Below are 26,263 nucleotides of genomic sequence, written 5' to 3'. Positions count from 1 at the left end.
TTATAGGAAAGAGGTATATTTTAATAACACAGAAGAGTTCAGTAAAAACAGGACAAAGAAATGTAAATGACAATGATAGCTACATTCAGTCCAATGACTCAGCACTGACAAAGACTGACAAAACAGTTTATATTCCATAAATGCTTTGTTTCTCAAGTTTCTCAAGTTAATACATTTCATCACATAGAAATAAGCGTATAACTGTAATTATCTCAAACTGAGACAAGAAGCTTACTAAAAGCAGGGACAATATTTTCACTTTTCCATTATAAAATGACCATTTTTATAAAAAACAAAGAACCAGAGAACAAATCTAATGGATTTGATTGAAGTCAAAGACAAGTTGGTGATCCTCAAACTGCAATAAACAAATGCAACAATAACAAAGTGAAACACTGTAGGTTGACAATTAATTAAAGCAATAACTGTTTGTATTTATGTTTTAAACTTCCCTGAAAAGTCTAGGTATCTTCACATTCTGTTCAGTAATTTTTTTTTTCAAAATCTGACAAAGGTGGGTACATCCCAAATGATCCATAGGGAGGTGGGGGATCCAAAGGATGTGGTGCTGTTGCTGGTGGTGGCTGTGGTGGTACGATGCCCCAGGCTGGTGGGTTTGTGCTCCCGAATGGTTCAAATCCAAAGCCAGAAGCAGCAGGTGGTGGAGCCATGGCAGCAACCTGAGAGGCTGGCAGGATGACTATGGGAAATTTGATCTCAGGGTCGGAAGCATATTTGACATCGAGGTAGACCTGTGGAAAACATTGTTGATGTCCTATTACTGAATATCTAATCACCAGAATTCTCAGCATTGTGTACAATTATTTATATTTTGTGTGCATGACAGACTCCTCTGGCAAAGAACGTGAGCAATGAGAGAGGGATGGATTCAAAGCAGTTTGGTTCTGCAAAGTGAGGCCATAGGACACATTCATCTAGATATGTAGATTCAACAATCCCTCAATGTTTACTTTTAAGTTTGTTAGTGGGTAACTCAGAAATTAGATATTGACATGGGAGTGTTTGCTATTTGGAGGTGTGCTGACCTTTTCGTCTTAGTTCTTCTAATTCAATTTGGTCAACAATCTCTTATTACCATTATTTCTATTGATATGGTGAGTTGCATGGTCTATCTCCTCAATAGAGTGGACGTTTCTGGAGTTTTTTTCTTTTATAAATTGAGTGTGTAAGATGTTGCACAGACAAGCACTTTTAACCCTATATAACTACCATCTAACAGGATCTCTTCTAGTCCCCGCACCTAACTTTGAGCCAATATGACATCAGTGGGCGTGTCTATTCTACAGGTTGGAAGGAAAAGAGTCTTGCATGTCATGTCTACTATTATTGAAAAACATTCTATGGGTGTTTTTTTTTATAAAAATAAATATAAATAATAATATAATACAATAATAAATAACTGTAATAACAGAACTAATTCTGATTTTTATATTTTGGATTATAGGAAAATTTGACCAGACTTGAGATGTTTATTATATTAATAAAAATTCTTACAATAAACACTTTTTCAAGACACATTACCTTTTTAGTGCAGTCACATAAAGATGAGCGCACACATCTGTTTCCATTTAAAGTAAATGCTTACCCTGAGTCTGTACTCTGCTTTGATGATACTGCAGTTGGGGATGGAAGGCTCTACGTCGTGGGGGATGGGGAGGACTTGGGTAACATTAACTTTAGTAGAAGGAGGGATGGGCTCCCCCACCTCTTTAAAGAGGTCTTTAGTACAGACTCTTCTCTTCCCTCGTGCAAAGAAGCTGTGCTTTCTGTACACGCAGTACTTGGGTTTGATCTCGCGAGATGAGTTGTTGTGAACTGAGGTCAGAACCTTTAATCCTTCTCCTGCAAGAGACCATGAATGTCAAAACAAGCCTTGGCATGAGACTCACAAGAGTAACAAATAACAACTAAGAATAGTGAATATCCCTTTAGGGCTCTCACCTTGGAAGAAACCTGTTTTTTCAAGATTCACATCCATAGCTACTGTTCCTGAGGTGAAAATTTTCATTTTCTTATCCTTAGACTCATGCTGCGGCACCTGAAAAAAGACAAGTTTAATTAATTAAATACAAGTAAACATTAAGAAAGAAAAGAAAACACTTAATGTAATAGTGTTTATTCTGGTGTCTCAAATGTCCACCTGCGGTGCCCCGCCATAACAAAAGCTATGCAAACTGAGCAAATTCTAGAGGTTTGCTGTTAAAATAGCCATTAGACCGTATCTCTTCTGGGGCAAACAGAACCTTTTCAAAGCATTTTCAAAACATCTTTACACAGGGCTGATTTGATGAATATATTCATTCAAGTTCACACCTGGAGGCAGTTGGGTGTGTACACTGTTCAATATACCTCCTTGCAGGAACAAACAAGGGCTGGCTTTTTCCCTCCTGCTGGAATGACAGGAATGAAAATGTAACTCAGCACATACCATTAGCCCAGGGTCACTGCTCAGGTCCGCCCTCGACACAAAGTTGATCTTAGTTGAATCTTTTTTATCAATCCTCATTGATCTGCTCAGCTTGGCTTCCAGTGAGTACACAATTTTACCAAAAGAGCCATTGAAGGAGGAGGGCATTTCCCTACAGCACAAGAGCAGAGGAACATGACCCACTGACTGGGAATTGATTCAAGCATTGCACATACAAGAAAGCAAGAAACACTCTACACTCTACATTAAGTCTGTAAATGAAGACAACCCTTAACTTTTCAAAGTGATTTCACCAATCGTATTCTCTCAAAATAAATTACACCTGTATACCCCTAAGTTAATCTATTAAGACATTTTTAGATGATAATATGTGCAAGCATTATATTTTCCTTGTAATAAAACTAAGTCTGGAGATGATAAGGGACTGTCCGAGTCATTATGGAACCATTAAGAGAATGATTACTTACTGGAGAGGGATCAGGAAGGTGAATGGGTAAATATGGTATCCTGGGGCAATAACATTGCTGTCTGTAAAGCAACAAGACATTGTAAAGCTGCAGGTGAGGAAGAGCATGCTCAAACATCTGATTTCAAGTCTGATCCTGCCCTTTGACATCAGGGGGAACTGGTGTGTTGGTACAATGCAGTTTCTTAATCAGCTCCGTTTGACCGCACAGACAGAAACAGGTCAAATGTCATAAAACAATAAAAATACAAAGACAGAAAAGCAACACAGACTTCTCTGTAAAGCTTCTAAAACATTTACCACATGCTAAGTAGATAGCAGAGTATAAATGTACTCTTGCAGTCTTTTGCTAATGGCTTTAGTGGTTATGGTTTATGGTTTGTGATTGGAGTGGGTGGTCAACATGGTTTTGTCCTTTCAGCTCATTGAAGCCGTTAATAATAATAATAATAATAATAATAATAAATACTAATAAAGTACTGCAGATGAGCAATCAAAAGCTATGAAAAAAATATCATCAGATATCTGTATATAGCTATTCTTAATAAAATTAATATCGCAGCACAATCTCTTTCTGAAAACTCCGATAAAAACTAAACCTCACCACAGAATGACACAAAATGAAATATGATACAGTGTGATAAGAAAAGGAAACAATTATTCATACTAAATTTCATTTTACATCCTCAGACAGCTCTGTTAAAGAATTTTAATGGCCAGTTAACACATCACATAATGTCCTCAGATTCAGATATTGTTTGTTGATTTTGGTTTGGCAACTGGATAGACTGATGTATTGACAGATTTTTCAGCCTGTTGTACTTTTAAAAAAAATATATACTTACAAGTTTCTCCATTCCCGCTTGTCAATAGTGCTTGGTTGTCATCTGAAAGTTAAAAAAAAGCAGCACACTGAATTAACGCATTAACAGAATTAACAAATGTCAACATTTGTTACCACGAAAATGTCTGAAATTTTTTTTTAAAAATGGCCATTACAATCTCTGTCAACTTAAGGTGAAATCTAAACCCCAGAGACATTTAGATTACAGCCACATTAAACAAATAAAAGCAAAAAGTCCTCACAGGTGAGAAGCTGGAGACAGGTTGCCAGGATGTTTTTGCACACTGTAAATGACCTAAGCAACTGATAAATTAAACAATTAAAAATTATTATAATATTAGTATTTAATTATTAATTATCATTTTGTTGTAAAAATGAATGTTTTCAAGCAAACTTTCGTATTAAGAACATTCTGTACAAATTCCATTTCTTTGCTTGTTAGAGTTGGTGTTAGTGTGTGGGGACTTGGGGGCTTGACTGCTCAGTGCATTGTTTTTTTTTGTGTGTGTGTGCGTACTTCTGCAAAGACACGACTATACATTGCTTTTCACTATCCCAAACAACTTTGGAAAAAACTGACATCCGTGCATTCTGTGATTTTGCGTGCCGAAACTTATGCAAAGCAGCCAGTCCGCGTTAAATTCTCCATGTTCCTTTTACGCACTTACCTTTGTGATCTTTGTCTCGGATGAAGTAATGTTTGATGCTGAAGTACTTGTCCTTGGAGTGATATACGACAGTAGTTTGGCCGTGTCTCTCGGTCCACAAGACTTCTGCTTTCCCCTTGAATTTAATTAACAGGGAGGCTATATGACACTCTTTGGCCACCTCCAGCACCACTTTACCAGAAACGGTGTCGCCACTGGTAAAAGTATTTTCCTCGTTAATGGGGTCAAAAGTGACTTTTAGGCTCTTTACGGTGCTCGACATGGTAGGCGACGGCTCCACGGAAAGCCCTTCGAGAAAATATGTGTTTGATAAACTGAGACACACAACATAAAGACCACCCCTAACTTCCGCGTGGGAGTGTCCGCGTCCTGAGGAGGAACCTCTCACCCGCGTTCATTCATTTATTCCTCTACACAGTGAGTTATTGAATTATGTTCAGACACCTCTTATCTGTCGGTCCTGTTGTTCGATATATTTTATAAGGATTGTGATTAGATTTAAATTTGGCCAATTTTAGTCAGGCTACTCAATGGTCTAAGCATAAGTTCATTACAAGACCGTTTTTCTAATTCATATTTAAATATAATTAAAATGCTGCCGCTGTAAAAAAAAAAAAAAGTCGACGGCCTTTAGTGTGTCCCTCTGGAGTTGCCGTATGGCAGGAAAAAAGTAATGGGGAGAACTTCCACTCTTTTCGGGGCTTGTTATGTGGGAGTTTTGGTTAGGCAAAATAAAAGGGCAGCAGTTTCTGCTGGAGCTGCTACACCATCTTCAGTCCCGTTTATTGTTTTACTATTTAAAGTCAGACGAACCCAGGACGCTGGGTTACACTGGTGTCGGTGGTGTTTTTCAGCAAGCTGCTGTGAGGACTTTTCTGTGGACCTGTGGAGCGGCTCTTACCCGCTGTTGTTTTTAGCTTAGCTGCCGCAGTATAGCTAGCTGGTTAACCTCGGTGCTTCAAGACTGCACAATTACTTTTCAAAAGTGTGGCGCGGAGACGAGGAGCCTTTTAAACCCGGCATGGGATGTTTGACAGACACTGTACTGGCAGGTCCTCTCCATTCACTGGTGACAGGAGCCACAGTTTCCTCAGGAGGCGGCTGTCAGCGGGAGTAGTACTGCAGTAAGTCAAGAGAAACACACATTATACAACAGTCTGCTACAGTTAAACCACTCTATTTCACTGGAAACACACAGATAAATGTATATGATACTACGCAGCTCCCCTGCGCATAACATGTAGACCTTGCTAACACAGAGTACCAAGCAAGCTAATTTGCAGGAAAAAGTTTTGTGTTGCTAGGCAACAGCTGTAACTTTAAGCGGGAACTGAAAGTATTTGTGTTGGCAGAGGCAAACAAATATTTAGATGGACAAACAAATCATAATCCGTTTTCCTGTATTACTGTTAACGAATAAATGACACAACTGTTGTATAAAGCGATATCACTGTGGAGGTCCTGCTGCGGTACTGTAGCCTGTTTAATCACGGATGTAATTATCTTCACCACTTGGCCTGTGGCCTCCTGCTTACACCGAATCACAGCTGTAACATTATGAACTTTGTAAAGGTCGGTTTTAGTGGACTGTAGTAATCGTGGATGTTTTATATGGCAAGGTAATAACAGAATGAGAAGAGTGTGGCTGTGGAGTGTACAGCTGATAATCTTTCACACAAAATAGTAGAGTAAATTCTGAGTCACTGGGATACTCGATCTTGTGTTGTAATGCCTACACTTTCTTTATGACTTTTATAAAATGTAATAATGTGTCATGAGGGTTTATGGAAACAGGTATTATACATGTCATTTATAGATGTCAAAAATTCACAACATAAGTATTGATATTTGCATGGTGTGCTTTTTTCACAAACCAAACAAAAAGGAGAGGAAAGTTTGCTACTATAGCCTTTTCAGTTCCTTTCATCAACTGTCCACACAAAAATGATGTTTATCACCTTTAATGTTGGAGTTGTCTTGTTCACGTATGATTTAGAGGACAGGCGACGAGGGTGGGGTGAATAAAACATTCAGGTTAATGAACCCTATGTTATGAAATGTGATCACAATCAGCATGTGATTCATTCAGGTTATTATTATTATTTTTTTCCTGTGGAAAGAAAGTACACATCTCAAATGTTCAGGTGTGTTTATAACCATCGAGTTTGGCAGCATCTTGTGACTGAGAGTTTGAGTCATTTATATTGTAATGGGCCCTTATTAATGCTGGTACAATATTTAATAGTGATAATCAATGAGAGTTGAAGCAAACAACACTCCACCACTGACCCAAAATAATACACACATAAGACAAGACAAATGAAAGAAGACATGAAAAACCCCAGGCAGAGAGGCAGCAAGACTAGCAGTCCCAACATTAGAAGCCTCTCTGCTCTGCTGCTTTCAAAGACGCGTTTCAAGCAGCTCCTTCCCCAGCCAGGAGCAATGCATCTCGTTAGGTGATGCAGCACACCTGGGCAGATCTACAGAGGGGGAAGGGACAACAGCATCAACACACACAGCCGCAACAGAGTAGTTTAAGGATCCAGTCGTGCCTCAGTTTCCTAGAATAAAGTGCTTTTGCTATTATTCTGTTTCAGATTTTTTTTTTTTTTTACCATGAATCCATTGCTATAGTAAAAGTAAAATGAGCTTTTTCACTCTATTAGTATGTCCTTTTCATTTTTATTCACTCTCAGATAAGTACATCCCTGTTTTTCAGATTATCTTTCTTTTTTAATGGTCTTGATTTGCAAATAATAGGTGGCCAAGAGATAAGATCCGATATTTATAAATCCAGCGCAAAGTAATCGTAGTTCTCAAAGCACCCATTGGTCATGTCAGTAATCTCTTGTCAGACTGATAAAAGAAATGATTACGGACTGAAAACTGTTTGTCCTCATTAGGGTATCATGTTTTCTCTGACATAAGATATTTTATTATATATTTATTGTTGCATTAAAATTAGTTATCACAGCCATTTCCTAATTTACAACATTTCAGTATTCCTCATTGCAAACAACACCATGAAATCAACACAGAAAATTATTTACAATCAAGTCATCCCGTTGTGAAACAGCTGATAAACTCAATTTCATTCCTACTCCAAATATTCTAATTATTATCTTTTATATTTTAGAATAGACAAATATCCACAGTGCCTTTACTCTTGGTGCCTGGAAAACAGGAATTAAGCAAAAATGGAAGACGTAAAAGCAGACAGCTGCTCCTCATCATCAGGCCCCTGTGAAGCAGGCAGGATGACTATGGGGAACTTGATCTTGGGGTCTTGAGCATACTTAACATCCAGGTAGACCTGAGGTGGATACAGACAGTTCTTACAATGACCATGCAGCCCTGTAGACATAAAAATTCACTGATATGTTTTTAGAAGATTATACACACTCTGAGCCTGTACTCTGCCTTGATGATGTTGCAGTTCAGGATAGATGGAGGCGTGGAGGAAGGGATGGTGATGATCTTAGTGACGGTCTGACCCGCAGAAGGTGGGATGGCTTCCCCCTCCTCTTTCAGGATGTCTTTGGTTTGGAGTTTCCTCTTTTTCTTTGCGAAGTAACTGTACTTCTCATATAAACAGTATTTGGGCTTGATTTCTCGAGATGACCTGTTTTGGATAGAGGCCACAACCTTTATGCCTTCCCCTGCAAAACAGAGCAGCACCTCATGCACAACTGTTGAAAACACCAAACATGCTAAATTGAATTGTCCCTCTTTCTCTCTGGGTTGACACCCACACAGGAGGGACAGACAGCAGTAATTTCATAAAGCATATAAACCTTTTTTATGCTGTGCATAAAAATATACTCCTGCATTGTCTTAACAAATGTAACTATAAAAACATTATTAAAGCCATTTTATTTTTCTGAATGCTGTTGAGCACAATGTAATTAAATTGTCTGATATTGTCCCAGTAAAAAACCTGTATCTCTTATTGTATTACTGTATCTGTCTCTGGAACTAAATCCCAAATTAGAAACCTGGATTTTAGAGGTATTTAAATTATATAATTATTTATTTCAATTAAGGAGCTCTATGTGACATTTAGCATTAATTTAGCAGTAATGGCATCCTGTGCAGTGAATGAAATCATCCGTCCTCTCTGTGTGTGATAACCTGAACTTTGTTTTTTCTTTGTTGCTGTGTGAGCCCCTGTATCCCATTGGATAGTCAATTGCCATCCCCAACCCTTGGTTGCAGAACAGCATCATTGTACGACATTGCACAATAGAAAAGGTTATAAAGTTTGCATACTGACTCAGTAATGTCCATCATTCAACATCTATCTAAACCTTGCCACATTAGCTAACATCAGTCACCACTGGCTATACCTGGCCATACCCTACCAAATAAAATTGGTGCAGAAAACCTTTTAAGTTGAATGAAGCAAGGAATGCACTTAATTTCCTGGATTCTGGTGATATTTTGTTTTAACACCAACCTGTGCATTTACTAAATCAATTTAAAGTGTAAATAGCGAAGATTTTCCAAAATAAGAGTCCTCTAGTACTTTTTGTTTATAGAGGCGGTGAGGGGATTAATTTTAAAACTTTGGTTTTGTAACCTCTAACCTAGAGAACACGTGGATATATCTCTGCTTTTAGTTGAACTACATGCCTCATTTGTTGCTCTTATCTTTAGATAATAAAAATGATTATAAGCAGGGACTTTGAGCTGCACATGATTCAGCGTTGAAGTAGAGAGGGATTACTACAGCCCAATGTCAAGACAATCTGTTGAGTGAATGCATAATTGAATAATTCACATGGTTTAAAATTACCTTGGTGGAAGCCCATCCGCACGATATTTACATCCATGCCAACTGACCCTGATGTAAAGAGCTTCATTGTCTTATTGATGGTGCTGTTTTGTGGAGTCTGCCAGAAAAATGATGAATTAGTCAGACACTGTGTTACTTCTCATTACGGCAGCTTTGTCAACAAAACGACCCGGCAAACTCATTGGACATGCATCTGTGAGTGTGTGGTCTGTAAGGTGGGTACCATCAGCAATGGATCACTGTTTAGGGTTGGTTTGTGGATGAGAGTAAACTTCGCCTTAGCTTTGGTGTCTATTCTCATCGACCTGCTCAGAGTTGCCTCCAGTGTGTACTGGATTTTTCCATACGGGCCTTTGAAGGAGGGTGGCAGGTCTCTACAGGACGTGACAAAACAAACCACAACAAGACAGACTGGATGAGAGAAAGTAATAGTCTTTCGGTAGCACTATTTTTAGATTGTCCAAGGTTAATACTCGCAATGCATCAAGAGGAACTAGCTACTCATATGAGTGGGAAATTAAATAGAGTTTATATTATGATAGATAGATGCTTGTTGCTAACAAAAAAAGAACAAACTTAAAAGTGTTCATGCTTAAAGACACTGGTAAAAAATATCTAATAATTGTTCAAGTTGTTTCATTCGTTAAAAAGACTCACTGTGCAGGGATCTGAAAGGTGAATGGGTAGACATGGCAGCCCTGAGCAACAACATTATTACCTGAAAGGCAATTAAGTTTATTTAAAAAAAAAAAAAAGATTGTAGCAGTGTTAATCATTTAGAAAATAAATACATGTTTAGCTGTTAGACTAATGTGAGCACAGTTGCCCTTTTGAATGATAAAAGTGTTGATTATTCATCCTGAAGAATAATTGTGGAACAAAAATGGGAGGTAATTCAGCTGTTACTGTTATATAACGTGTGTTCGCTACGCCAGTAAATGGGCTTAAAACACACAAATCATTGTTGTTTTTATATCTATAATGTATGGACAACCAGGATCTGGATTTTTCTTGATCATATAATATGTGCGTATATTTGTTTAACAAAAAGTTTTTTAATTTAAGTGATAATGATGAGACAGATGCAGTGAAAAAAATCTGAAAGAGCCAAGAAAAGAGATGCAACAGTGCTACATTAATAATTAATTAATTTACTATTTTACAATTACAGCAGGTTGTTTCTAAACTGAATAAGTTACTTACCTCGGCCATCCAGAATGACATCTTGCTTGACACTGAAGTACTTCTCTTTGTTATGGTATGTTACGACAGTCTTTCCATACATTTCAGTCCATTTGACGTTTGCTTTTCCCTTCAGCTTTATACACAGTGAACCTATTTTGCACTCTTTTGTCAGTTCCAGTTTAATTTGTCCTGCAATACAGTCACCACTAGTGAAAGTATTACTTTCATTTATGGGATTGTATCTCACTGAAAAGCTCTTAATATTGTTTGCCATGTTATACAGTGTGAGCTGTAAGCACAAAGCAAGGTGAGACAGTGAGAGCGGAGATGTTACATGATGGGAGGAGTGTGTCTGCGTGCAAGCTGACACACTGGTTTTGGTAATAATTAAACCACAGTACTTCAGTAAATCCTGCTCACTGGTTAGAACCAGATAGATTGATACCCTATATTTTTACACAAATATGTAAAAATATAGGGCAATCATATTTAAATGTTATTCTGGTAAGCAGGTCTTAGTAAGATAGGACGTAAAGTTTTTTATAGAGCACTTTTCAAAGTGTTCCACAGTAAAATAACAAACAAACAAAAAACCTAGAACTACTGCCTTGGTCATTACTATTTGAACTGCTCAGTGGCGCAGGAAACAGAAAAAGCTCTTTTTCTGAGTTAAGATATGCATAAAAAACAGGGGATCTACTGGCCCATAGAGTTGAGATTAACGGCAGCTGAACGCGGACAAGTGTGCCAGAGTAGGTAACTTTAGCAGGCGAGCGACTGACTTCTGGATTAGTGCCTTTCTAGTTTTAATGACGGTCTAAAAAATTTAATCTTGTGGCTCTTTTAGACTTTTCAGATGTTATCAAACCAGATGGTTTACATCTAGACAGAGACGGAAGACGTTTCCGGAGTGTTTGACACTCACAAAAAATTATTTACGGATTTACAGTTCTCTTTTCCCATTTTAGCAAATGGGGGAAAAGTCTTTCTTGGCCAGTGTGCATCACGTGACCAACTCGAACGGTGTAACTGCACTTTTAGCCACTATGTAAATTTTGCATCAACGCCTGGCACACTTCCTGGGGGCTTGGTGGACACCCAAGATTAGTGTCATCAATTCAGAAAGTGACCAAATGTCTGCCTTTTAAGTTGACCTTTGGCCTCTTGGATATAAAATGTCATCACTTCATCATTTTATTCCAATGGGCATTCATTTGAAAATCATTCATAATTACCGTATGAATTCTTGAATTTTTACAAAAACACTTTTTGCAAGGTCACTGTAACCTTGACCTTTGACCATCAAAATCTTATCTGTTCATGGTTGAGTCCAAGGGGATGTTTTTGCCAAATTTGAAGAAATCCATCAAGGTATTCTTGTTACATCACATTCAAGAGAATAAGACAGACAAGATTACAGTGACCTTGACCTTTTGACCATGAGTAAATAAGTTTATGCTTGAGTTCAACCAGACGTTTGTTCCAAATTTGAAGAAATTTCCTAAAGGCACTCTTGAGATGTCCCGTTCACGAGCCATGGGTGAAAGGGTGGACCCACAACCCAAAAACATGATGGCTGCGGCTTTGCTGGCACAAAAGCATAAGACAACAAAAGCTTTCTAATTAATAAATAATCAGATTTATGAGTAAATAATTACAGTAAATATAGATTGTATTGCCATAGCGTGCAAATGTCCTGTGCACAAAAACATGATTTATTCAATTTAATTACATTTAAGTATGTTTCCTATTTTAGTGGAACATATATTTTAATCTGAAAGTCTACATAGCCTGGTGATATTAGGCTAAAAACAACCGTGGGTTGCTGTAAGGGTACTGTCTCAAGTCCCAGAGTCACCTTGCACATCTGACAGTGATTTCATTACACTGATCACCACTGACAGTGCTATCCTTGGTGCTTGCTATTTGCTGGGGTTAAAGTCATCATATGTGTCATCCAGGAACAGCTATGTGAAATATGCGTGGTGGTGGTAAGCAGTTCTCAGCTCTCGCTTGACAGGTTTGTGGCATTTTGTCAAGAAAGGGATAAAAAAAATATGATACTGAGAGCAAGCATGAGCAAAACCTCTGAAATTAGTAGCTCCTACCACTGCAAACTGCTGCCCCCCTTAGGAAACCCAATGCACTGGATAACACGACAAGACAGGGGTCCAAAAGAGAAAAATCAATGTTTAAAAAGTCTAATAATGAAACAAAAAAGACTAATAAAAACAAACACATTGATGTAAAACATATCATCATTTTTTTTATTCCAGTTCATCCAAAAATTACACGTTTATCCAACTGCAATGATATGACAATGTCAAAGAATACATAAAAATCAATCTTGCAGTAAGATTCTGAGTATCTTTGAATTTATGACACTATTGTAAGACCCGAGACATCAGATGCTGACATTATAGAGAAAGCAGCATAAGAGGAATGTGACTGGAATCTTTGGTGGAGAGTTTAGACAAGTTCACCATAAATTATGTCATTTAAAACTGGCAGAAACCAGCCTTTCAGGCACACAGATGACAATAAATAGTCAAACCATCTTCAGTTCTGATGGACCTACTGTTTGTGAGACATGACTCAAACATGACTGTGAGACCTCGAGGGTCTGCATATATTTTCTTTAGCTGTACTTGCAGCATTAAGTTATTGACAAAAAAGAGGCACTGGAGTTTGAGCCCAGCAACAGCCGAAGCAAGTCATTATGCTCACCAGCTGTGGCTGTCAAGGTGTGAACTCACTCTGGATAAACGCTACATACCAATACTGCAAATTAGTTTCAAATATTAAACAAACACATTAAAAGTTTAATTTTCACAGCAGCAATATGAACAAAGCTCCCTGAGATAAATTGAACTCACACTTTCCAGCCATCTGAAGTTAGTGGATATTAACATACTGGCTCGCTTACAGTGAGCGCCAGCTGAATAGCAAAGAGGAGAAACTTTCCTCCAGGAAATTACGCTGATTGTGTTTGCAGTAACTTACAAATAGGCTAAAAAGAGTGAATTTAGTATACATGGTACTTGCACTGTTTTCCCTGCTGAAGGGAGCAGAAAGTAATTTGGTGCAAAGTATTGAATCAGTTCAGTCGAGCATTCAGCTGTTTGCATGGCTCTGTCATCATCATCATTTGGAGCACATATGCTTCTTATTAAGTCAGATTATAGAATAAAATACATCTCTACACAGTATAATTATATTAAAGAATGTATGTATGACAGCATTTAATATGTTAAAATACATGAGGTAACTTTAGATAAAAATATAAAATCAGACTTAACATATACGTAAAATAATATATTCCAAATCTTCATATTACAATTTTAGGACTATGTCACACAATCCCTTGAAGATTCATCTGGGGCATCACACACAGTAACATATCTTGTACTTACAAGAACAGGAGATTTTTATCTGAATGTAAACAGTGAACACTGGAAAAACATGTCAATTATTATGGCTCAAGTAGTAATATCATTCAGACTGTAACATATCTTTCCCCCCACGATTCAGGCTTTCCGGTCATACAGAATAGACACAGAAACACTTGTAAACTTTTATAGTCTATAGTGAACACTAGATAGAACACGCATGCTCTGAGAGCTGCTATAGGCTGTAAGTAAAATGATAAAATACATCAAGGCAAGAGAGGATAATGCCTGTCAGACAGTATGAAAAGCATCCCACCATCATGTTAGATCCATTTGAAACTCATATATGTGGTGGGTCAGCATTGACGGGGGTGTCACACAGGATGATGGGAAACAGCACTGTGAGGTTGGGGGAAGCTCTTGTGCTGAGGCTCACCTATAGGAGAAAAAAGAAAAAAACAACATAAACAGACTGGAAAATCATTATGAGGCTGTGTCAACTCTCTGTAGGCAATTTTAGCCAACATTACTGCCTATTAAGGGCACACTCATTTTTTAAGATAGCATCTATTGGCACCAACTCTGTCATGCTTGCTTGAATTTTTATCCTAAGATGATGTGTTTTATTAATTAGCTTTAATTTATATCATATCAAAGTGACTGTCCTTAGCAGATCTGAATATCTGGATAAATAAAATGTATGAATAGCCACTAAAAGTAAACACCTGCACAGCTTGGAGCCTGACATTTTTTTTTTTAAAAAAAGGTGTTTTGAACATTTGGCATTTTTGAAATTGAAAATGGCCACCATAGAGTTTGAAAAAAGGACACTTAGTTTTTTTTTTTGGTGTTCTAATACATTTCGGATTTCTAATGATTCCAAAAATATATAGTTTATCAACTCCCTGAGAATTTTGAACGAAAATACACAAGGAACTGGACTTAAAAGTATCTTAAAAGAAGTTAGGCTAAATTTAGGTAAGGGAAAGACTGAGAGAAAAAGGCTGAGCAAGCATTTGCATGTGGTTGGTGATCTGCATGTTTGTGCATGCCAAAAATTGTAGGAGAAATGTGGATTTGTAATAGGAAACTGCTTCATTCAGTGTTTTTACCACTTTTAATCACCATGTCTGTTATTTTATAGAGAGGAAGAGACCTCTGTAGATAATTCGGCTTCTGGTAAAAACCTAACAATCAACACTGAAGGAATCCTAACTAGAAGTTTAGGCTTGCTGCAATCTGAAATCCTCACCACCAGATGCAACCACACCCCCCTCAATCTTACACACTTCACCTTTAAGTAAAGGCTCTAAATACTTCCACTACTAGTTTTTAGACATTTATTTTTTCAGTTTTACGCTTACATGTTTAATGTTCCTTCATGAATATGTTCAATTAAGCCTGGGACATGTAGTATTCTAGTTAAAGGAAACTACACAACACGCAGGGAGTAGGAAGACAATGGCAGTTAGTAATTAAGAAAAAAAAACTAATTAAGAAAAAAGAAAAATGGAAATAGCAAGATTCTGATGCCACCTGGAAACAAGGCTCTCAACTTTTTGGCAGAAATTAAGATGAAGATAATGAACAATGACAGATTTAAAAGTGTCTAAAGACCCTGTGATCATGCAACATGGATTTAGTTTTCAATCTTGCTTCAAAATAAAGCTTAAAGTATATGATAATGAGTGCACATCAGTGTATCTTCATCTAAAGTAGCATGTGAACCCTGTAGTAACAAACAGGAAAAACAAAACATCGGGTATAGACAGAGCTCATACACACCCCTGTGGGAGCTAACATGTAAATGGATACACATGCGTGCCTGGCTGAAGTTTTAGTGTCTCACCAACAGTTGCAAGACAGGACAAACTGGGTGATTTAATAATCGTAGTTTTTTTTGTCGGTGTTTTCATACATGAAACCTTCCTCAGTGAGCGCATACCAGCGTTATCTTCCACGAGGACGTTTTTGAAGTCAAAGAAGTCCGGTTTTGCCGAGTCTATTTTTCCCTCCCATAGTGGTCCAGTGGACTTCGGCTCCCCCTTTTAGTTTCAGCGTTAACGAAGTGATCTCCTGTCAGCACGTCTCCATTGGAGACAGTATTCTTCTCATTCAGCGCGTTGATATTGATGTTGAAATTATCGTCTTCTGTAACACTGTTAAGACTCGAGTTGTTAAAAAGTATTTCTACTGATGATAAAATAATCTATTTTTTTTTCAAAAACAACAGAATCCCTGGGGTTAAACTGTTAGTTTGGTTCAATGCAAAGGTATCACCTATTTGAGTATCAAAATGCAAAAACACAGCCCCACTTTGCTGACGATACATAGTGCGCATGCGCAGAACATGCCTGAAGACCACCCGATTTCGGGCGGAGCCAGAGCCTGAGGATCTCAGTACTGCTGCAGAAGTTGGTGACTTAACTGTTAAATATATGTAATAACATTTGAGACAATTGGTGAAAAGTAACAAAGTAAACCTACTCGAGTACTAGCCTCCTTGAGTAAGCTAGGGGAGACAGGGGACAGTTGCAACAGCTCTTATTCCTCCATTTAGATACATGCTAGAATGATGAAAATGCACATGCTCAGTGAACACATTCAACATTTGGGCTGCGTTCAGCCCCAATAAAATGCAGCAAAACATTTATTCCATCAGAAAAAGTGGTGCGTTAAACATCCTGTTATTTTACGCAGGCGCACTCTTAATACAGTGGTGTTTAATTCCATTCAGTTCAAAGGGCTCTTGGCATGAGAAACACATGTTTACAGTACCAAAGCAAGTGTGAGATGTAAGCAAAACATGTTGGTACAATAAGTCAAGGTCTATTAGACATTTATTTACATGCACTGCAATGCTGATTAGGTTAGACCCCTGACATGCCCAACAAATGGGAAAAAACATAGCCTACCTCAAGGCTGGTTTCACTCTTGTTGCAGTCTCTTTTGAGGAATGTATGTTAATCTGGAAACCATAGTAAAACGGTGCAAAATGTTTTGAGACGGAACGTGCCCCTGCTGTTTTATTTATTATATAAAAAATGTTTTGGGATGTATGAATAGTTTTTTTCAAGATCTGTATTTTTGTTATATTTGTCTTGACCTTTTGTATAAATTAATCAAAACACACTCACTTTTTATTGACTTCTATGTCTTAAAATGACATGGTCAGCACGTCCACAACAGTGTCTCAAGCTAGAACATGATGTTCTGTCACAGCTGATAGGATGTTGCAACAAGTTGTTGCAACTGTCACCAAGCTAAGCAGCTATATTACAACAGACCAAACAGCAGTGTTTTTCAAAGTAAAACAAGTCATTGTGATTACATAAAAGGATAGTTCACCCCGATACATAAAATTGTCAACTTTTGTTTGCTACATTTGCAGATTGATGCCCGTACAAAAAATAAAAACAAGATTATGTTAAAATGTCACTGTGAGTTACATAATCTTTGGAGTTGGTACTATAACAGGATAATTTCAGTAATTTGTAGTAACTCTGTAGTAACTAAATCATCTAAAAGAGTGAGGAAGAGGGATATTAAGAGTGCCCTCCCCAACAAATAAAACTATATTAAATGACTAATACTACAATATTAATGTATAAATAAATACTATTCTAATAATATTATATAAATTAATTATATGATATTACTGTATTTAAAATAATTATATTTTAATATTATTGTATAGATAAACATCATTACAATAATATTGTACAACAATGCATATTTTCAGCATACTATAATTATTGAGAGAAAAAGCAAATGTTAATTACTTAAATTCTATGTGTTTTTAACATGCTGCAACTGTCCCCAGGGTTGGGGCCATTCTTATTTTTTAATTCAAATAAATCTTGTGAAAGATGTGTTATAGGTCATCATGTTAAAATAGTATTAGCGATTAACAGACAGGTGTAAGTTTATTATCTAAAAATTTGGTTGGTGTAGTCCAAATGAGTAACTGAGAGAAATGCAGAAAAAGGGTAGTGTCCCCAGTCTCCCCCTACCTCTCCTTTATTTGAAAATGCCCCTTTTCTGCTACTTTACACTTTCAATGCATAACAGTTCAGAAAAAAAACATACTTTACTCTGCCACATTTACAACACCATACAGACTACAGATCATCTGTAGTATATTCTGCTTTTTTTTGTTATCGTTTCTGTCACATCCCAAATCAAATCTATTGAAAACTATTCAAGTTGTCTGCTATCATACACTAGAGGACTGCCTTTAATAGCTAACATTAGCTAGTGTTGCACACTGTTCAAGCTGTAACAGAGCTGTTGAGTGGCAAGGCACGCAAACGTGCATGACGTTACATCCTTTTTCCAAGGAAAATTCTGTCTAGTCTAAGTCAGTCCATAGGCTGTTATAGGCAACAGAGATAGGCGGGTGGGTCTCAGTTTTTGAGTGACATTAAAACCTATTCACCCATTGGCAATAAAAAAAAAAATTACACATGTATAAAGTTCCGTACAGTACCCTTAAATAATGTCATATTAAAATGACACATCCAACTTTTCAGGCACACAGATGAAAATAAAGAGTCAAACCATCTTTGGCTCTGATGGACCTGCTGTTTATGAGACATGGCACAAATATAACTGTAAGACAAGGAGAGTCTGCATACATTTTCTTTCGATGTACTTGCAGCATAAAATAATTGATTTCCAGTTCATTGTCCAAAAAAGAGGCACTGGAGTTTGAGCCCAGCAACAGCCGAAGCAAGTCATTATGCTCACCAGCTGTGGCTGTCAAGGTGTGAACTCACTCCGGATAAAAGCTACATACCAATACTGCAAATTAGTTTCAAATATTAAACAAACACATTAAAAGTTTAATTTTCACAGCAGCAATATGAACAAAGCTCCCTGAGATAAATTGAACTCACACTTTCCAGCCATCTGAAGTTAGTGGATATTAACATACTGGCTCGCTTACAGTGAGCGCCAGCTGAATAGCAAAGAGGAGAAACTTTCCTCCAGGAAATTACGCTGATGGTGTTTGCAGTAACTTACAAATAGGCTAAACAGAGTGAATATAGTTTACACGGTACTTGCACTGTTTTCCCTGCTGAAGGGAGCAGAAAGTAATTTGGTGCAAAGTATTGAATCAGTTCAGTCGAGCATTCAGCTGTTTGCATGGCTCTGTCATCATCATCATTTAGAGCAGTGGTTCACAACTGGTCCAGTCACAGGGTCCAGATTTCTCCTTTGTCATTAGTTAAAAGGTCCACACATCATAAATGACCACATATGGAAATTAATTTCACAAAATGTAAACAACACCTTGGCTAGCAAGATAAAGAATTAAAAGTATTGCAAGAATAAAGAGAAACGGCACTTCAAAATTAAAGCTCTGAACTGGAAATTCACCGTACTTCAAAATAAAGTGTTTTTTTGTAGTTGTTTTTCACACTCTTCATGTTCAAAAGTCAATTGTAGTCTATTAAGAATGAACCCGTGAACCACTTTTGGACCGCAACTCACCATTTGAGAACCAATGATTTAGTGGACATTTACCCTTAGTGTGCCCATACTTCTTCTATAATAAGATTACAGGATAAAGTACTTCTACACAGTATACTTACAAAACTGTATGTATATAACAGCAGTTAATATGTTAAAAGACACGATGGAAGTTAAAATAAAGATATAGAAACAAACTAAACATATACTTATAATAATATATTCCAAAATTGCATTTTTAGGACTATCTCACACAATCCCTTGAAGAGTCATCTGGGACACACAATAACATATTATGTATTTTGACAAGAACAGGAGAATGTTATCTGAATGTAAACAGTGAACACCGGAAATACATGTTGATAATAGAATAGTTGATATGGCTCAAGTAGTAATAACATTCAAACTGCAAAACATCATTAACCCTCCACACTTCAGTCTACGCAATCATACAGAACAGACACTAAAACACAACAGACTCCCTTTGATATTTTGAAACAATCCATAGCAGAGAGTACATAGATAAAACACACAGTCTGAAAGCTGAATAAAGGCAGTTTGATGCTTTAAGGCAGTTTCCACAGTGTCAATGGCAATTTTCCGGTCCAGTACTAAAATTGATACTATTGAGAGTAAAATGATAAAATACATCAAGGCGAGAGAGAATAATGCCTGTCGAACAGTATGAATCCCACCATCATGTTAGATGCATTTGAAACTCACATATAAGGGGGTGGATCAGCATTGACGGGGGTGTCACACAGGATGATGGGAAACAGCACATCGAGGGTGGGATAAGCTCTTACACTGAGGCTCACCTATAGGAGACAAAAGAAAAAACAACATAAACAGACTGGAAAATCATTATGAGGCTGTGTCAACTCTCTGTGATCCACAGAAGCACTTGCAATTTCACCCAACATTACTGTCTTTAAGGGGCTGTGGCACGCTCATTTTTTAAGATAGCATCCATTTGTACTAAGAATGTAATGCTCCAAAGTCGGGCTAAGTTTTAGTGGGGGAAAAACTGGCATGGCCATGATCAATTGGGTCCCTGAATGAAAATGGGTTAGACCCACAAGTCTCCCCTTTACAGGCACGGTGTCTTAAAGATATATTATGTAGACCTTTCCTAAAAAACAATGTGTAGATTGAGACGAAATCCCTCTTGATCATCACTTATGACCCACTATAAGTGAGTAGTGGTGCATTTTTCTTCAGAGACTCTGCTCACTGCTTGTTGTTGTATTTTCTTCAGATTTTCTGTGCTTGGGTCATTTGTAGGCATGTACCACCCCCCCATTTTGCACTAAATCTGTGCTATAAAATTGCTACAGCAATTTATCAGACATAATTGAGCATGGGAGTGACCATCATATCATAATTTCCTAAGCTCTTATACACTATAAATTATCAAAGTTTAAAAATGTGCTGAACCAAAACTCAGTTTTTTTCTTACAGATTTCTAAAGAAAAAAAAACTTGACTTCTGTCTTTGAATTCACAGCTTTCAGATGATCCACACTACATCTACTGCCGTAGATGGCACGACCTGCCATCTACGGCCAATTGTAAATCTCAGAGCGTCCACTGAAAATCCAAAACACATCAAATCATTAACATCAGGTTTCGTTGTGTTTACAGTGGCAAATAAAAGCTCTCTGAATAACTGAGTCAAACTGGATAATGAATGATTTCTCCCAGCATCTTATACACTTGCTCTGCACTCATCAGACCACCAGTCAGACATTGGTACCAACCTCTAGAACGTTATCAATGTCTAGGATGCTGCAGTTAGAGATGGTGGGTGACGCAGACGAGGGAATAGTGAACATGATCTCGGTGTGCACATCAGAGGTGTAAGCGCTGATGGGCTGTCCAGTCACTGACGCCAGGTTTTTCATAACCACGGTCTTGTTGGCTTTGTTGAGGGTGTAGTAAACCTGCTTCTGTTGCAGTGTCACCTTTGGAGTAGCTGTTCGAGATGAAGCGTTGCTAAGCTCACAAATTATTTTCACAGTCTCACCTGAAGGAAGGACAGACACATTGTGTGGATGTGATTATTTTAGGCAAATCTTTCAAAGGTAAATATATTGATCATTCTTTATAGGAATGGATGGATGGAAACAGTACCAGGGACGAAGGCTTTCTTCTCTATGCTGGCTTTCAGTGTGATGGGACCTGAGGCACACCACAGGCAGCACAGTGTCATGGTGTTGGAGCCTGAGAGAGCAGCCTGCAGAGACACAACACAGGGACAGCGGTGCAGGATAACAAGTGAGTAATGGACAGAAATGCATATATTTCAATTTAATCGGTTTTCTGATCATCTTCTTGTCTCATTACCCACAAAGTATGAGAAAAAACACAAAAAAAAAACAAGACAAAAAAACTGGAGCTGCCTTCCCACCACATATTTGAATTCTATTTTTCGTAGCTTCTGAGTACCACTTTCATTACCTCTGTGCACTGCATTGTTGGACAATAGTGTCACACATAATGAGGCCATGTCTTAAAGATGGAGATTCAAAATCTAGTTTTCAGCAGTGGTGAAATAGAAGAACATTTACTCAAGTACTTAAAAAACCAAAGTATTTTCACTGTATGCACACCACTGGGGAAAATACATTTTTAATGCACTACATTTGTCTGACAGCTGAAGTTACTCTTTTTTTGTCACTTTTAATATTGCATTTTTTTATACTCTGTCCAGTGGAAACAATTTCCAAATTTGGTGGAACATAAGCTAGAGGAACTCTAAAACCTTCTTGGATCAGTCGGAAAATGTATCGTCACAAAGCTGAAAACGTGGCTGTTTTCATCAATTTTATAGAGATGAATGTTTCTGACAGGACAGCCACTCTACAAACACATGATGATCCGACAGAAAAAAATGCATTGTTGTAGATGAAACTACCCAACAGCATGTTGAGGAGCTGCATTAGCACATTCTTTAACATCTACAGCAGTAAAATGTGACATCCACATTATATAACAATAATATTAATCCAAAAACACTGACAATGAGGAAGATTTTTTCTGCAGAGTGAGAAATTTTGCCTCTTGATATTTTAAGTAAATTATACGCATGAAATGATGTTGAACGTGAGATCGTATGGTGTTGATATTTTTACTTGAGTAAGGGATCTGAATTACGTATTTTATACTTGCTGAATACTCCCAAATTATTGTGTTCAATCGAATGATCAAACAACAAGCCTAATTCCTAGCCTTTCATTAGTAAGGAAGTGTGCATGCTACAAAGAAATTAGGAGGATGATTGGGTTAATGAGGGCCACGGGCCCCCCAGCAGGTTAATATGGCCATTTATTACTTACCCCCAGCTCTGGCTGGTTGGTATTAATGCGGTACACATAGTTTAACTCTGTCGCAAAGTCCTTGACCATATGCCAGGGTCTGTCGATGCCCACTGTCAAAGTGTACGCTATTTGTCCATGAGGCCCATGGAAGGAGGATGGGAACTCTCTGCATGATATAAAAATAACAATGACAAAAATCAAGAAGGGAATGGAAACAGAGATTCAGATGCAAGCTCGAAACAAGACACTTTTAGTGGCAGAAATTCAGATGAGGATACATTAACAATCTCAAATGTTATAGAGAAATATAGGTATCTAAAGATCCAGTGATCACATGATGTTCCCTGGGTTTAGTTGCCGTTCTTGCTTCTAAATACAAATCTAAGTTTATGATGGTAAGTAAACATCAATGTATCCTTATCCAAAATAGCAAGTAACAGAAACAAGAAAACAAAACAAAACACCGGATATGGGAAGTGCTCATACACACCCCTGAGGAAGATGGCATGTGAATGGATACACATGCGTGCCAGGCTGAAGTTTTGGTGTCCCACCAACAGCTGCAGGAGAGAGACAAACTGGGTGACTTTACTGAACAATGCCTGATTGTTTGTAGTCTTTTCGTGCACGCAGCATGCACCCTTCGTCGGTGAGCGTTTACCGGCGCTTGCTTGTAAGAGGAGGATTTTGAAGTGAAAGAATTCCACTTTTGCCGAGTAATTTTTGCGATGTCTTCTCTTCCTCCCTCCCCCTCCCCCAGTCGACCAGTGGACATGTGCTCCCCCCTTCAGTGCCAGCGTTATGGCAGTGATCTTCGTCTCCTTCGTGAGTTCAAAGGAGATGTGTCCTGTCAGCACGTCTCCACTGGACACAGTATTCCTCTCGTTCAGCGCGTTGAAGTTTATGTTGAAGTTTTTTATGGTCTGCTGGAACATCGTTGAGACTCGAGTAAAAACGTCTACAGAAGAAAAAAAGACTCTAGTTTCGCAAAAGCAAAAGATTCCCCGAGGTAAGGCTGTTCATTTGGTTAAATGCAAAAAGATACGCAAACACCCATTAGAGTATTAAAAGGCAACAACACTGCACTTCGTTTTTGACAACAAAAAATTGTATTCAACAGAGTGCGCAGGCGCAGAACTTGCCCGAGGAGGACCAGCCCTGGTTTCAGGCGGAGCCAGAGCCAGAGGAGTGATGGACATGCTAATAAAGGGACAAGAAGTAAGTGGATGAAATGTAAAATATTATGAAACCAGAGGTAACAGGTAACTAAGTTCATTTACTTGAGAAGGGGAGACCAGGAATGGGTGTAACAGCACCATTTTCATCATGTAGGGATGACCTGGCTATGAGCCATGCAATGCATTTATTGTGTGACCCCTTCCTTCCTTACCTTACTTGAGACATTATTGGTGGGAGGTGGTGGTATTTTCTACATGAGTATGTAACTACGTTTTGAGAGAGACTAGAGGCAAAGTTGGGATCTGCTCTGCAGGGTATTCATCTGAATTGACATGAATGATTTGTTTCTTGCTTCCTATCTTTGTCAAAAAAAGTAATAATAATCCTCCTGTTCTGGCCTTAGGGTAGTGCCTAGTGTTTTTCTACATTTCTGAATCATTTCATATCAACACGAAAATGATCTTCCTTTGGAAACTCTGTGGTAGATTTGAAACCACAAACCATATGGTGTTCTGAATGTCTTTACCCAACAAACATTTCTAAATCATAATCTGCTGATGATCATTGTGATGAGAAGACAGACTGTAACACACATGTTAAACATACTGTTACCATCAAAACTGGTTTGTCAGCACATTTTTATATTTTAGTAGTGATGAATTTTTACCACCACAGACGGTATGGCTCTAAATGATCAGAATTTAGGTCTTAGAAATATAATGTCCAGATGCTGGTGGAGACAGTGCAGTGAGCTCTCAAAGCACCCCATGCTGGAGACTTACTGAAATAACCACTCAAAGATTTTGCTCAAAACACATAACTGCTGGAAAAGCAGCGGGACAATGTGTATCCAGTGCTGCCGAATGAGAAGGCTTCATCCAAATTGCTGTCTGTGCTCTGTGATGAGTCAGGACAGTGGGCTTTCATTTGCTTAAAGAAGACCCGATCTTAGTCCTAATCATGTTATGTGGTGATACCCGTAGAGGTATCAGCGCATGGTAGTTCTTTTTTTAGTTGTCCAGAATTGAGATATCTGTCTCTGAGGTTTGAGCCAAATACAACACAAAGCAACTGAAGTTAGATATCAGGTGCTCACAGAAAAGGAAAAAATAGATTTAAAAATGTCAACAGAAATACCTTCTTTCAAAATAGTCCTTGTTAGTCAAACTCGATTCAAATTTTATTAGTAAAGCACCTTTCATACCTGCTAGTGCAGGTCAGAGTGCTCCAAAGATAGCTGACAAGCTGATAATTACACAGAACAAGACATAGCCCTTAAAAACAACAAAGACAATTTAACAATTTCAGACTGATGCTTGCAAGACACAAAAAATGATGAGAATGTAGCCTTAAAAGAAGAAGGAATTAAAACGCTGTAATAGTAGGAAAATATAGCAAAATGAAAACTAGATTAAAGAACTACAAAAATAGGTCTAAAAACAAAAATTCTGACAATCAACTAAATAAAATAATATTGTAGTAGTGGTAGTAGAAGTAGTCCTAGTAGTAAAAATAATAGTAAATAATAATTGTCATAGTTATATAAAAGGTAGATGAAAACCAAAATTAGTCAAAAAAACAAACAAATAAAAGTCAGTTATAGGGTTAATAATATAAAATTGTAGTATATTATTATATGTTACATAAATAAAATAAAGTAAGTGACTAAAACAATGTTACTAATGCATATAAACCGAAATAGACGAAATGGTTGAGAACTGCACTTTGCCGCAACTAACACACTTACACTATATTTTTTGGTGGATAATAGTTTCTGAACTGGCCTGGTGTTGTTTTTGAGGAACGGCAAACTTATCCCCCCCCCTTCCCCAGTAAAAAAAAGTGTGAAAATAAAAGGAGAGCTTGTGGCATGTCTAGTTGTCAATATATTTTTTATGAACCGACTCTGTAATCATACAACCACTAGATGGCACTAAATACCTGCTTCTGATACTGTGTATGGCTGTGTAAACCATGACTGTACAGAACTTACTGACAACATAGCATGTCATTACAAACCCAGATGTCATGTTTATTCAAAATGCAAATCAGTTATTTCAGAACAAGCTTCTCAGTGACATTTGAAACATAATGTTTTGTAATACTTCAGTAACAAGTGGTTTAACTGCCCTCTGATAGGTTTATGGTACACAACACAGCCATAAAATACTGATAACGACCCATTAAAACTGACAGCACAACGTATATAAAACCTCCTGGCACAAGTTAACTTGACTACATATCTTTTCATACCTGCTGTCTCGCCCTATTTGAGAGAGGAATAGAGCTGCCAGCAGTTTCCTCTAAAGTATGAGATTTTCTTTGGAGTGTAGTGAGGCACAGCACATTGTGCAGATGACTTGTCGGAGATCATGTTTGGGCTGTTACAGATGTATGGAAGCCGTGTATTGCTTGCTATACTAGACTCGCCTACTCATCTACTGTATGTTGAAAGGTGTTTAGGTCACAGACCCAGCGACAATGCTTACGA

General features: G+C 37.8%; 3 protein-coding genes across 4 annotated transcripts; all 3 read right to left on the bottom strand.

The window, feature by feature from the left end:
- Positions 1-4,883, bottom strand: LOC121943934 (arrestin domain-containing protein 3-like). Its single transcript, XM_088076858.1, has 7 exons — positions 4,428-4,883; positions 3,761-3,802; positions 2,917-2,977; positions 2,450-2,600; positions 1,963-2,059; positions 1,607-1,863; positions 1-752 (listed from the first exon to the last, which is right to left on the bottom strand). Exons 1-7 carry the CDS (start codon positions 4,687-4,689, stop codon positions 483-485), a joined length of 1,140 nt encoding a protein of 379 aa, XP_087932984.1. The 5' UTR covers positions 4,690-4,883; the 3' UTR covers positions 1-482.
- Positions 4,884-7,337: 2,454 nt separating this feature from the next.
- On the bottom strand, positions 7,338-10,711 carry LOC121944125 (arrestin domain-containing protein 3-like). The gene is made up of 6 exons (XM_042487812.2): positions 10,429-10,711; positions 9,883-9,943; positions 9,449-9,599; positions 9,226-9,322; positions 7,833-8,089; positions 7,338-7,743 (listed from the first exon to the last, which is right to left on the bottom strand). The coding sequence occupies exons 1-6, from the start codon at positions 10,682-10,684 to the stop codon at positions 7,618-7,620; spliced, it is 948 nt and encodes a 315-aa protein (XP_042343746.2). The 5' UTR covers positions 10,685-10,711; the 3' UTR covers positions 7,338-7,617.
- Positions 10,712-12,656: 1,945 nt separating this feature from the next.
- Positions 12,657-23,725, bottom strand: LOC121943936 (arrestin domain-containing protein 3-like). Of its 2 annotated transcripts, XM_042487549.2 has the most exons (7): positions 23,255-23,725; positions 23,084-23,153; positions 22,612-22,759; positions 21,407-21,509; positions 21,034-21,299; positions 19,998-20,092; positions 12,657-14,235 (listed from the first exon to the last, which is right to left on the bottom strand). In XM_042487549.2, the coding sequence occupies exons 1-7, from the start codon at positions 23,526-23,528 to the stop codon at positions 14,232-14,234; spliced, it is 960 nt and encodes a 319-aa protein (XP_042343483.2). In that variant the 5' UTR covers positions 23,529-23,725; the 3' UTR covers positions 12,657-14,231. The 2 variants fall into 2 exon arrangements, with proteins under 2 accessions (XP_042343483.2, XP_042343481.2); XM_042487547.2 differs by lacking the exon at positions 12,657-14,235 and having other exon boundaries at positions 18,370-20,092.
- Positions 23,726-26,263: the final 2,538 nt, after the last annotated feature.

The sequence above is a fragment of the Plectropomus leopardus genome, chromosome 4, assembly GCF_026936395.1.
Source record: "Plectropomus leopardus strain MGB_pleo_1.0 chromosome 4, ASM2693639v1, whole genome shotgun sequence".
NCBI lineage: Eukaryota > Metazoa > Chordata > Actinopteri > Perciformes > Serranidae > Plectropomus > Plectropomus leopardus.
This window is presented reverse-complemented; position numbering and strand designations above follow the sequence as displayed.

Excerpts from the sequence above, each read along its gene's own strand:
- LOC121943934 (XM_088076858.1), bottom strand. The coding sequence starts at position 4,689 with ATGTCGAGCACCGTAAAGAGCCTAAAAGTCACTTTTGACCCCATTAAC. Across the intron at positions 3,803-4,427 it reads CCGAGACAAAGATCACAAAG|ATGACAACCAAGCACTATTG; the intron begins GTAAGTGCGTAA and ends TTTAACTTTCAG. Across the intron at positions 753-1,606 it reads AAGCAGAGTACAGACTCAGG|GTCTACCTCGATGTCAAATA; the intron begins GTAAGCATTTAC and ends TGTTTTCCACAG.
- LOC121943936 (XM_042487549.2), bottom strand. The coding sequence starts at position 23,528 with ATGTTCCAGCAGACCATAAAAAACTTCAACATAAACTTCAACGCGCTG. Across the intron at positions 22,760-23,083 it reads ACATGCCATCTTCCTCAGGG|AGAGTTCCCATCCTCCTTCC; the intron begins GTGTGTATGAGC and ends TATATCATGCAG. Across the intron at positions 21,300-21,406 it reads GAAGAAAGCCTTCGTCCCTG|GTGAGACTGTGAAAATAATT; the intron begins GTACTGTTTCCA and ends TCCTTCCTTCAG.
- LOC121944125 (XM_042487812.2), bottom strand. The coding sequence starts at position 10,684 with ATGGCAAACAATATTAAGAGCTTTTCAGTGAGATACAATCCCATAAAT. Across the intron at positions 9,600-9,882 it reads ACCTTTCAGATCCCTGCACA|AGACCTGCCACCCTCCTTCA; the intron begins GTGAGTCTTTTT and ends CACGTCCTGTAG. Across the intron at positions 8,090-9,225 it reads GCGGATGGGCTTCCACCAAG|GGGAAGGCATAAAGGTTGTG; the intron begins GTAATTTTAAAC and ends TCTGTTTTGCAG.